General features: G+C 40.9%; 1 protein-coding gene across 2 annotated transcripts; it reads right to left on the bottom strand.

Annotated features, from left to right (window-relative positions):
* Nucleotides 1-1,629: 1,629 nt before the first annotated feature.
* On the bottom strand, nucleotides 1,630-9,979 carry MRPL44 (mitochondrial ribosomal protein L44). Of its 2 annotated transcripts, XR_011495536.1 has the most exons (5): nucleotides 9,736-9,979; nucleotides 7,376-7,844; nucleotides 3,831-4,009; nucleotides 2,724-3,034; nucleotides 1,630-1,989 (listed from the first exon to the last, which is right to left on the bottom strand). XR_011495536.1 is itself a non-coding variant. In XM_014853878.3 (4 exons), exons 1-4 carry the CDS (start codon nucleotides 9,912-9,914, stop codon nucleotides 2,863-2,865), a joined length of 999 nt encoding a protein of 332 aa, XP_014709364.2. In that variant the 5' UTR covers nucleotides 9,915-9,979; the 3' UTR covers nucleotides 2,496-2,862. The 2 variants fall into 2 exon arrangements, 1 of the variants encoding a protein (XP_014709364.2); XM_014853878.3 differs by lacking the exon at nucleotides 1,630-1,989 and having other exon boundaries at nucleotides 2,496-3,034.
* Nucleotides 9,980-12,649: the final 2,670 nt, after the last annotated feature.

Consider the following 12,649-nt stretch of genomic DNA (forward strand, 5'->3'; position numbering starts at 1 on the left):
TTTACGACGTGTCAAGGTGGACACTAAGATTCCCTTGCCTCTGCAGTGCATTTTCTCCCGTCACAGAGAGAAACAGGAGGAAAAGATAGCAAGAAGGAGCCAAAGAAATGTCTTTTAAAAGTTTTATCTATGTCAGCCCCGCAATTTTCCCTCTTTCCAGTAAATACAAAAGAGCTCGAACATCCATTCCTTGGCATCAGGAGAGAGGGTAAGCTATATTCTGCAGACATATTCAAAGACTATCAGAGCTGTAAGGGTCCCAGAAAAGTCATGTTTCACTGAGAGCATATGCCCCGTATATACTCTTTCCTGTATAGGGAGAAAGCACAGTGCTCCCCGTAATGGCACTCTGCCTGCCACTTAACAGTGAAGCGGGATTAGAGCACCACCCTGTGGTCAACACTTAGACCATGCTGAACACACAGCCCCTCGGAGCTGCTAGTTATAGTTCACTTTTTCATGACCACATAAAACATTTTGAAAATATTCCCTATTTTATATGCATAAAATAAAAACACAGTATGAACTAAAAAGAATAAGGCTTACGTAATTAAGTCTTCAGACATTAATCTTACATTTTTGGCTGGGGATATTTTTTTTTGGTGCAATTAGACTTTGGGCTCAGGAAACTAGAGTGGGACAAGGTGGGAAAGGGGGTCAGAATTTCAAAGTAAACGACGTTACTTTCTATGGTGCCAAGTTCAAGCATTGGTGCTTTTATATCCCATCAAATTCCTATGGTCATAACAACTGTCTTCTCAACATATGGAACTGCGAAAGTATGTTAATAATTCGTTTCCTGCATTCCAGCCCATCATATTTTAATGGATGATTTTAAAAAGTACAACTTAATTTCGGTTCAAACACGACTTCACCTAGAAACGTGTTGAAATCATATTCTTTTTAAGGGATTTGGATCCCTTTACTTGCAAAGTAGTTTTTATGAACTAGAGCTAGATTTGTTCCATATGTAAATCTAAAAGCATTCAAGGTTTACAAGCTTGAAAACCTAAGGGTGAGCACAGCTGCCCTCCAAACTTGTAGGTTAAGGTCCTGTAAACTGCCCTGAACAGGAGAAATTTGGGATCACAATATCAGCACTACTTACGGGGAAAAATAGGATTACTGAGTTTGCAACTGAATTCTCTAAAGAGCTTTTGAAAAAACGCTCAGCTAAAATAAAATACTTTGGCTAGAATCCGACACTTTGCTGGATGAGTAAGTAGGTGAACACCACTTACTATCTTTTGCTGCCCAGAAACTTTCCATAATCTCTTTTCTCCTATGCGGTCAATGAGATGCTTATCAAATCTTGTTGACTTGTGGATGATACACTAAGTGTGGTATTTTACCACTGGGTTTGGTCCTCCATCCCTGTGTTCAATTACTAGGAGTTGGAGGTTAACTCTCAGAAGAAAGGTGAAATAATTTACATTTAACTATCAATTCAGTCAACTGGGTAGTTCTCAAACCTTCCCCTCCAGTGTCTGCGTTAGCTGTGACAGCTGTAAGATCCCTCACCTATGAAGTTAAGACCCACTTTCCTAACCTATCTCAGGAGAGGAGTTTCAAAGGTCCTTCATCTTCCTTTATAAAAAGATTTCATGGCAAAAGTGCTGTCAGTTTAAACATTTTACCTCTTTTCTATTCTCAACTCCCAAGTCCCACTTTTCTTGTCAACCCCTGGGAGTCTGACTACTGGTGGACTGAAACTAAAAATTATGACTGTTGCCAAAAAGTTAAAAAGAAATCAGGGGGCTAGCCAGGTGGCACAGTGGTTAAGTTCACACGCTCTGCTTCAGTGGCCCGGGCTTAGCAGGTTCAGATCTCAGATGCAGACCTACACCACTCATTGAGCCATGCTGTGGCAGCATCCCACATACAAAACAGATGAAGACTGCCACAGATGTTATTAGCTCAGGCACAAACTTCCTCAAGCAAAAAGAGGAAGACTGGCAACAGACGTTGGCTCAGGGCCAATCTTCTTCACTAAAAAAGAAAGAAAGAAAGAAATCAAAGCGAATTTGCAGTGGGAGGATTATTGAATTGAACTCTAAGGATTAAGGAACCAGAAGGACACTCTCTTAAGATTTGTCCTCTACTGAATTAAATGTGTTACAGCAAAACACTCAGAGCAGTGCTTGGTACATAGTATCTATGCTTATGATTACAGAATATTAAGTTGATAAATACATAGTTTTTCCATTAGCATCAACAATTTAGGCTGCTTTTTTAATGTTTTCTTCTAAAAGCATAAAACTTACCTTTACTGTCATTTATTTGTTTTACGGAAACTGAATAACTATGAAACGAGTTAGTATACAGAATTTTAAACCTAGACAGAATGTAGAGATCATGTAAATACCTAATTGTTACAATCTGCATCTTACATTTCTAAAGGTTAAGAGTTATAACGTTACTATTTTAGATAAAATTATATTAAAAAGGCAAAAATTCACTAATCTGGATATACCCAATTAAACTATAACGAAATATTTAGAGAAAGAGTAACTTTTTTATTGGTATTACAGCAAAGTTCATAAAACATACAAATTATGGTACCTGAAAGCCAGAAGGGAATAAAATACACCTAACTGTACAAGTTATACACAATAATAAAATCAGAGACTTTAGGAAAAGTTCATTGGAAAAACATCAAAAAAGACTTTTGATAAAACAAAAATAGTTAAAAAGAAAAAAAAAGTGATCTGATGGATACTTACTTAATTTTAGGAACTCGGAACTCAGTATGAGGAATAAGACATATTTCTTTACAATTTGAAAAATGTCCAGCTTTGAACATCTCTGACACTTGTCTCATTGTCCTGCTCACAAATTTCAGGCTGCCACGTCTTTGGCTGGTTAGCTGGCAGCGGCGGCCTTTCCAGCTCTCACACCCTCTTTGGGCTTGGAATAGTCCCAGGGCCGTCTATTCTCAGCGAACCCATAGAGTTTCCGAAGCGCCACGCGAGCAGCTTCTTCTTCTGCAACCAGCACTGTCTCCCCAGGGCCTTCTGCAATCAACTTTTTATCACTGGAAAAAACAACAGCAGTCTGCAATCACATGGTGCATCACAAAACACAGTCCACAAACCCTTTTTATCTTCTAAATCTTATTTTGGCAATAATATTCACACCAGAAGTAACAGAAATACTGTACCATTTTTTCCTTCCTACCAGCAGTAGATGAACCACTGATAAAGGATGTGTTTAAGGTTTGCCAATCTGATAAACAAAAGCATATCTCATGGTTGTAGTTTGCACTTCAATTAAAATTAAAGTTGAAACTTTTTACAACACTATCCATTTTCTCCTTTGAGATGTCTTCCACTGCTCATAGACCTATAAAGTCCTACAGCATATAAAGATTAGAAAAATATTTACCTAAATTTTAATCTAGTTATCTGAGATACTCACTGTTTACATTTACCACTTCAATCCACCTGAAATCAATATACATTTTGATAGACAACTAAACCCTTTCTTTTCCAGCTCTACAGTCAGTTGAACCAATACAAGTGTGGATTAGGGTTAAAATCTGTAACACTTACAGATCAAAACTTTTATTTTTCTACAGAAATATTTAGATTAACATATACTTCATGAAATTCTACAGTGAATAGCTGGTTAACAAAAGCTGCTATTAGCAAACCACAGCCTACTTACCTTCCCCTAAGAATGATGAGTAGGGAAGGACAGAGTAAATACATAATCGTAGGAATGAGATTTTTAAAAATCTTAATGCAATCAGAGGTTGTATAGGATTGTGAAAAGTCAGTTTTTAAGGCTTCTAATCAATGTTGTGAAGTTAAGATTAAAATTTTACTAACCAATATAAGCCAACAAAATACAAAGGCAAAGCTGTGGTGCTCCCAGACTGCCTCGTTAGCCGAGATTCAGGAGCTGGAATATTCCTTTTCTTCAGTTCTTCTACCAGCAGCCCCATGGGATTTATTATCTTCCAAATCTCAAAGAGTTCTTTTCCAGTCATTTGAGTAATTAAGAAGTCCTGCATATGAAAATACAATTTATACATTTAAATTAGTATAAAGAAAGTAAGGACCAGAATTCAAAGTACACTTTTAACCAAAATTAAAAACTTAATGGGAAATGAAAGACATAATGTATTATTCTTTTTCATTCCCATATAGTTTTTTCATAAAACTTTTATTAAAAAAAAAATCATAGTTGAAGGTGAAATCCAATCTCATAATTTAGAAATATATTCTTATGAGTAAGAAAAATATCTTTAAAATGAGGTGACAGTGAATAAACCATAATAACTTCTGGCAGAAACTCTTGTAAAAAGACACTAAGGACCTCTAGATAATGCTACTTCATTGACTAAATTCATGATTTAAAAAGATCTTTTAAATAATTTCATATTAACTGCCTTTTAAAACTGTTCATGACTTGATAAGACTTTCAACTTATAAGACTGAGAAAACTGAGAAATAAATTATGAACATCCAAAGCAGAAAAGAATTCATTTTGCCAGTAAAAAAAATTACGTTGTACAGAGAATATGGGAAGAAACACTAATTTTTACAACAGCATATTGCAATTACTCACGTTAAAAAATACAGTATACAATAACAGGATGGGCAAATGGGAGCAGGAGGGGAGAAATTAAAAAAGCAAAGATCCCTTAGTTCACGAAACAGGGTCAATTTCATTACAAGACTTCCCCAAGTACCGGAAGTCTACTTCAGCTTCGTTAATAACAAGCTTTTATAAGTCCATTCTCAGGTGGGGATTTTGAATTTTTTAATGTATAGAGATAGAGATGCCTTATGAGACAAAGATGGTTATTCACCTATGTATGGATCACTGGATTGTTATTTGCCATACAGAATAACCAATTATAGAGTAAGGAACAACAATTCTAATGCCTAAGATATTAGTAGGAATACAGAAAGAAATCTCAATTTTCTGGGGTGATTACTTATGCCTCGTTCTATTTTTAACTATTGGTTCCTGTTCTTATGAGTTTATTATCAGAACTTTCAGTAGGGTGTGAGTTGAATACTCCAATCTCATCTCCCCAGAAAAGGGAGGCAGTAGGAAGAAATGTTTCTAAAATACACATTTGATCATGGAGATTTCCCAGTTGAAACTCCTCCAGCTGCCACTACATTAGGCTTTACAAGACAATCAAATGCATACTCCTTAGCACGGCTACGAAGAGTGCTGCTCAAATTTCCGGCTGCAGGAACATCACCTGGAGAGCTGGGTACAGCAGCTTCCTGAGCCCTATTCCCAGAGACTCCGATTCTGTAGTCTGAAGTGGTGCCTGAATCTGCATTTCTATCAAGTTCTCAGTGATGCTAATACTACTGACCCAAACCACTTTCTAAGGAGCTCCACTTTAAAAGAGCATCCCTACACTGGCTCTTAAAGGTCCACACTCATCTCCCACTTCCCCAGATACAATATGACGTGGCCACACAAAATGACCTGCAGTTCCCCGAAGCACAAGCTTGTCCTCAAGGCTTCTTTCCGGAATGTCTTTTTTAGGGGCAAGTGTCATTTCTGTAGAACATTCCTTAACACTATTAGAGTTGGTTGACACCTCTGCTGACTTCCCTCTGCACCTTTATAATGTCTATGAGAGCACCTCACACACTCCACTCCATCCGCCCATTAGCTGTGAGTAGGACCCTGAAGGCAAAGATCACACCCTATTTAGCTATGGATCCAGTGCTGAGCAGTGCCTGGCACCCAGTAGACAACAAATGTCAAGTGGACAAATGAATGAAATAAGACAGTTCAAACCTGTCAGTTCCAGTATGGGAGATGCAGTAATAGGACATGAAAGCTCCTGACTTAGATATTTGAATGATCTATCTCATATATAATTGGAACTGTCAACAGAGGCACCAAAATATGGTAAACAATTATTTCCAAAAGAGTCTAATGACTACCTTGTGAAAGTTTCAAATAGGTGACCAAAAATTGTTTAGACGCTGCTTCTAAGACTCCACGGAAGTTACAAGGATAAAGAGAATGGAAATCAAGGGAGGACTCTGCTTTAGAAAAAGCTACTTAACTGGGGGGTCGGGGAGAAGGCTTTCCTTTTCACCTCAGGCCCAGAGGGCTTTAAAGCGTCCAGTGGCCTCTGAATCTGGGGCAAGGGATGTACAGTCAACGGGAAGCCAACACGCATTCCTTGCTTAAAGGCAACAGGCCGGCAGAAGCTGCCTGTAGTAGTGGGGTACAAGTCTGCAAGTGATGTCAAGGATATAAAAACCCTTGAGAGCTGATGTGGAACTCCAAGAAGGGATGTCACTTTTAAAGGAATCCTATCCAGGAAACTGGAAGCTGAGAATGGAAGGAGTAGCCAAGATCCATGTCAAGGGACATGGCTCGCAGGTTCCAGCAGGGGACAGAGTGCCCACCAGAATCTGTTTTAAACATCAACCAGGCTCAGAAAGCACTAAACCTGCATACAGCCATCAGGTGAAGTCAAAGCTTCTGCTCTCCCTTCTCCTCATTCCGAGCTCCCTCTCCAGAGGGGTCAGGTGACATACCTGCTTCCCAAGGGCAGACACACAGCCCACCGAATACAGGCCCTACCCGGGTTAGGAGGAAGACAGCCTTACCTATGAAGGAAGCCTGAGTGCTCGTTAATACAGGTATCCTTCTCTGTCAAACTATCGACCTCAGTATCAAAACTAAATGAACAAATTCCCACAGCAAGGGATGCTGGTTTAAAGGACCCAACAGTCAAATGTTTGGATGAAGACTGTTTTTGTGACAAAGTGAGTGTGTGACTTTCCATTACATAAGAGTGACCAAAAAATCGTGTTTTCATCCAATGCAGAGGATAAAAATTCGCCCAGTTGACAAATTCTAACAGGACAGGGGAAGACAAGTTATACCAATTATAAAAGTACTTTAACTACCTAAGCTACTGGCGAACAAGGAGTTAGATGTACATCACGGGGACTCAGAAATCCAACATTTTATCACCTGTAAGAGCAGAGCAGCAGCTGGTACTTAAGCACGAAGCTCCCTAACTGCACTGGGCCCTCGAATGTGCCCTCCAGCTTCATTTCTTCACTAAACACCCACCAAGCATCTACCACGGAGGCACTATCTGTGGACCAAAGAACATAAAGCTAAAGACACGGCTCGCAGTCCTTACAAACGCACAACCAGGAATTTAATATTCATCTCTGAGGATGTCCTCAATAAGAGACAACTAGAATCATCAAGACACCATCGACAAAAAAACTTTAGGTCGTTCTCAGATTTTTGCAGGTAGAATTATTCACACATATTCTTCCAAGGTCACATAAGAAATGAATTACCAAAAATTTGCCTTCTGTGCACATCAAGTGCGTCCCAGCACGTGTAATTAATAACTACCTACCCTGATGAAGAGTGCAGCCCTCCCGGAGCCACTGCTCTGCAGCAGGGCTCCAACTACCGCAAAGAAAGTCCGCCGTAACACAGTCGGGGGGACGGGAAACTCTGCACTCAGCGTTAACTGCTCCACAGCCAAGTTTCTAGCCACATGACACACCACTTCTTCACCCGTGAGAAAGCCAACAAGACTTTGAACGCCTTCAGTGGGCAAGTCTGGGAACGCCTCCTCAAGAAACTGCGTGAGGCAAGTTTGTGAAAAAGATGACCCTTGTTCAGATAGTTCTCGATTATCTTCAAGATTCAGAAGAACAGCTTCTTTCTCGATTCCAAGTTTTTCACGCTTGGCCTCCTCACTTTTAATGTAGCAGCTATTAACAAATGCAGTTTTGAGAAGATCTAAGGAGAAGGTTTCCTGTAACCGGTGTCCAAATGCTTGTATTTCAGCATGGTAGTCCCAGTTGGGCTTCTCTGAACTGCAAATGTAAAACGGAAGACACTAAGAGATGGTGTGGAGAATAACAAGATGTTACTATGATGCAAAGATTCTTCATTGTGATACAATTTTAATTATACAGAGGAAATACAGACTTGAGTTTCATTTTAATGCCAGGCTTTGATTTTCAATAAGTTAAAACTCAGATGATTACTTCTGGTTCTTCGCTGCATACACCGCTGGATTAAGATTCCCTCTGAGCCAACTGCCACATTACAGCTGCTCTTCAACATCAGAGACTAAACCATCATCCTAACTATTAGGTTCCCAATTTCTGCTCTAACCATGGAACTACGCTTTATACCTGAGTATGAAATAAAACATCATTTCACAGGTTCAAGGCATAAACGATAAGTACAGGTATACCCTGGAGATGTTGCAGGTTCAGTTCCAGACCACTGCAATAAGATGAATAATGCGATAAAGCAAGTCACACGGATTTTTGGTTTCCTAGTGCATATGAAAGTTATGTTTACACTCTACTGTAGTCTATTAAGTGTGCCACAGCATTATGTCTAAAAAAATAATGTATATGCCTTAATTTCAAAATAGTTTATTGCTAAAAACTGCTAACAATCATCTGAGCCTTTAGTGAGCGGTAATCTTTTTACTGGTGGAAGGTCCTGTAAAAAAGACAGCATCTGCGAAACGCAATAAAATGAGGTATGCCTGTATATATTTATCGTGTATTTTATCGATCTAAGTTTTGAAAACATCCATTTAAATTCACTATTAAATAATCTAGTATCAATATTATAGGTAGGTTAAAAGTTCATAATCATCCCCAAGAATGACTAAAAGGCCTTTTTTAAAGAAAGACAACAAACCCAAAATAAAACTCTCAACTAAAAAAGGTCAGTAAAGTATAAAGATCTGGGTAGTATGTCATAAGACACATATAATCTAAATTACAGATTTTATATATATACACACATACATACACACACATATATATATATAAAAGCCTAGGATGACTCACCTTACAATCAAAGAAATGTGAATTAAGAAAAAATGCTATTTTTTGCCTATTAGGAAAAGAAGTTAATATTCTGTGTTCAAAGAGTATAGGAACATGAACACGTACATTGCCATTGGTAGGTATATAAACTGGATCGTTTTTTTTAGGGGGGGCCAAATATTAGTTACCAAAATTTCATACTAAATTTCCAAAGGAGAAATAACTTCAAAGCAATCACTGTTATTCGCTGTAATGGCAATAATATGGAATTCAAAAATGTACCCATAAATGGAGCCATAGAAGTCTGAGGTGCATCCATTCTGCCACGACTACATGTCAAAGACACGTTCCTAAAAAGATGCAAGACCTCATGTACAGCAGGATCCCACTGGAGCTATGAAGATCTGCATCTTATTCTGCCAGACCTTCCACTACTGGAAAACAAGATGAATTAGGGCAAAAACCTAAAGCTAAACTGTTTTCCTTTTACTATGGACAGTGGACTTGTGGTTGTAAACACCTCATTTTTTTCTTGCCCTAAATCGCAATGCTGTGGAGGGCTTTCTTCCCTCTCACCCGGACCCAAAGACTGCTCGGGTATTGCAAAATGGGGGCTACAACACCCAAGCCCCCTAAAGGTTACCCTCCGGGTGGCCTCCTTGCTGGCAACTCTCCGTTGATGGGATTCTAAACGGGAGTCCGAGGGGTCGGGGGCTCAACCCGGCGGCAGAAATCCACTTCCTTTACCCCGGGGCCTGCGTCCCCGGCCCACGCGGGTCTATATCGCAAAACTCCCGAGCACGAGCCCAGCGCGCATGAGCGACGAGCAGCCCTCGCGCCGCCGTACCGAAGCCATCGGGGAGGCGCTCCGCGTCCCCGACCCAGCCCGACCCCTGCCCGCGGCCGCTCCTACCGGCGCACCGGCGGCGGAGGGCACCGGAGGAGGCGCCACCGCTCTAACTCCTTCTGGAAGCGGAAGGCGGCGCGGAATCCCTTCTTCACTCCCCGAACCGGTGGGGCGAGTGCGGGGGCGGCAGGACTCAGGAGGAGGCGAGGCGCCGGCAGCAGCAACCTCACCAACCCGGACGCCATGGCCGAGGAGAAAGCAATGGAGGGCGGAAGGAAACAAATCGGACCAGTATCGCGGTAACACCTTCCCCCCGGAATTGGGGGTGGAGAGCTGAGAGAGGTCGAGGCGGGGCCAGCACGCGGACGGCGAGGCCGCTGCGGTTGTTCTATTGCGCACGCGCAATAGCTAGTTCTGGCCTGCCTGGGATTACTCTCTGGTGAGTTTGAGGGACTTCAGGATCCAGACATCTCTCGAAGAAGTTGCCTCACCTGTCAGTTGCTCTCTTGTTCCTTACTTTCTTATTAAAGCAGAACAAAAAACCTGTTCCACATTCAGTTTAAATTGTCATCTTGTCAATATACGTTCAGTCTTAGTGTTCCAGACCATGAATCCAGCCACTATTTATGAGCAAATACTTATCCGACACATCTCCGAAAGCCTTCCTTTCAGGAGCCCCAGACTAAGAGATATTGACTTACCCAAAATTAAGTTTTTTAGTTAAAAACAATCTAACAGCACAAACTTTTTTTAAAGCAGAAAAAAACATCAAAATAGGAACAGTGGAATTCTAAGTTGTGTTTTTTTCTTTCTCTTATGCTCTTTAGCAATATCATTGTATTGCTTTCCTACCAAACTGTTAATATAATTTTTTAAAAATCTAATATTAGTTCACAAAAGAAGTCTTATCTGAATTCCCAATTTTGAATTGTCTGCTGAACATCTAGACTCAACATCAGTGTCCTCCCACAGTTACCCAGATGGAACTCCTATGTCTTCAATTGTTCCTATTTCTACAAACACCCTCTTTTGTCCAGCTGCCGAGTCCTTTTTCTATTTATTTCCACAGCAGCTACCCGATGGCTATCCTTACCTCTCTCCCAGGTTATGGTACACGATCTCCAAACGAGTCTCATGCTTTCCTCCCTTCCCTGGACACAGCTCACCTCCATTCATCTCCCTGAAACACCGACCAAAGCACATTACTACTTAGCTCAAGATTCTCCAATGCCAGGATCTTACAAAGCTCCTCTTCACCAAACTTTAGTCAGGCTCCTCTCAGCCCTCTTCTCAACTAGACTTCAATCTTAGGCTTCATGTCCATCCTTGTTAGACCTGCATCACCCAGTTTCAGCAAGAATCCTGTTAAGTCAGTTTAAAAAGAATCCTCCGCTCTCAATATCTGTTCACTCTTGATATCTAATCAAATTTGCCACCCTGCAGGTTATGTCTGATCACCTTGGCCTGCCTTCAGCAAGAATCCTGTCAAGGTGGTTTAGCCAGAACCCTCCTTACCGCTGATGTTTCCTCTTAGTAATTTTCCAGCCACTGACCTCCACCATGGTGCTTGGCTATAAATTCCCACTTGTCCATGCAGTACTGGGAACTGAGCCCAGTTCTATTGAGGTCTCTTTCCCCCTCTTGCAATAGTTCCTGAATAAAATCTGTTTTTAGCTACTGTCCAGCTCTGGTTTTTCTTTCACAGATCATACAGCTCAGTCTAGGTTTCTTAGTTTAACCCTTTAAGAGGAAGAATCTGAATGGTTCATTCCAGCCTATAAAAGGTTTCCCTATGGGGAGGGAGAGAGGAAAAGGGGTTTTGGCACATATCACAAAACAAGCTGATAGATTTCTGGGTGAAGCAAATTCTCTAAGAAGGTGTGAGAGGGGATCATGGTTGGCCTTTGTATTATCCTATATGTGAAGTAGGGAAAATTCGTGGACCATCAGTTGTATAAATGGATTAGAAGAAAGCACAGGGAACCGTCATTTTGCAATATCCCATTTTGAGGGAGAAATAATCTAGTAATCTCATTGGAGCATGATAATGTTAAATGACGTGTGTCAAGAGTTTCTCAGGAATTCAACAAGGGGGTTGCTTACAGACCAGAATTATAGAGTTTCAATAGATTTCTGCCACCGGTGTAACTCATGGAGCTCAGGAATTAACCATGTTTTTTAAATTGATTAATTCATTTGTTCATTTATTCAATTAACACATATTAAGGGGACTACTTGGTTCCAGGACCCAGACTCAAAAAACTTTAAGGGGGGAAGAGGCCAATAATTTTTTTTCCCTCAAGAAGCCAATTTTTGGGCCGGCCCGGTGGTGCAGCGGTTAAGTGCACACGTTCCGCTTCGGAGGCCCGGGGTTCCCCAGTTGGGATCCTGGGTGTGCACATGGCACCACTTGGCGAGCCATGCTGTGGTAGGCGTCCCACATATAAAGTAGAGGAAGATGGGCACGGATGTCAGCTCAGGGCCAGTCTTCCTCAGCAAAAAGAGGAGTATTGGCAGTAGTTAGCTCAGGGCTAATCTTCCTCAAAAAAAAAAAAGAACCCACTTTTCTTTGAACATGCTGGGATCCCTAATTTGATTAAAGGTCACGAAAGTGTCAACAACTTTATGATTTTCAGTGGGTCAGGGGTCAGGTGGAAGAGCGGATGAAGTCACCCTTAGGACGAGCAGAAGACGAGGTGAAGTGGTTCACTTTAACCCCTGGGGAACACTTGAGCCCTTTGTGTTTTGATGCCAGGGATATTGTTCACATATTCCTTCAGCAACGATGTAGGCAGTTAGAACCTGTGCAGAGAAAGCTGGAGGAGAACAAGATCAGTGAGATCTGTGACAGGACCCGACTGGACAGTAAAGCAATTCCGAACTATCTGAAATGACTTGCAAATACCTTATAGAATAACTAAGGAATAACCACGAAGTATTGGTCTTTAATCCAACTCATGAGAAAAGTTGGAGAAGGAAA

This window comes from Equus asinus, chromosome 19 (genome assembly GCF_041296235.1).
Source record: "Equus asinus isolate D_3611 breed Donkey chromosome 19, EquAss-T2T_v2, whole genome shotgun sequence".
Taxonomy (NCBI): Eukaryota; Metazoa; Chordata; class Mammalia; order Perissodactyla; family Equidae; genus Equus; species Equus asinus.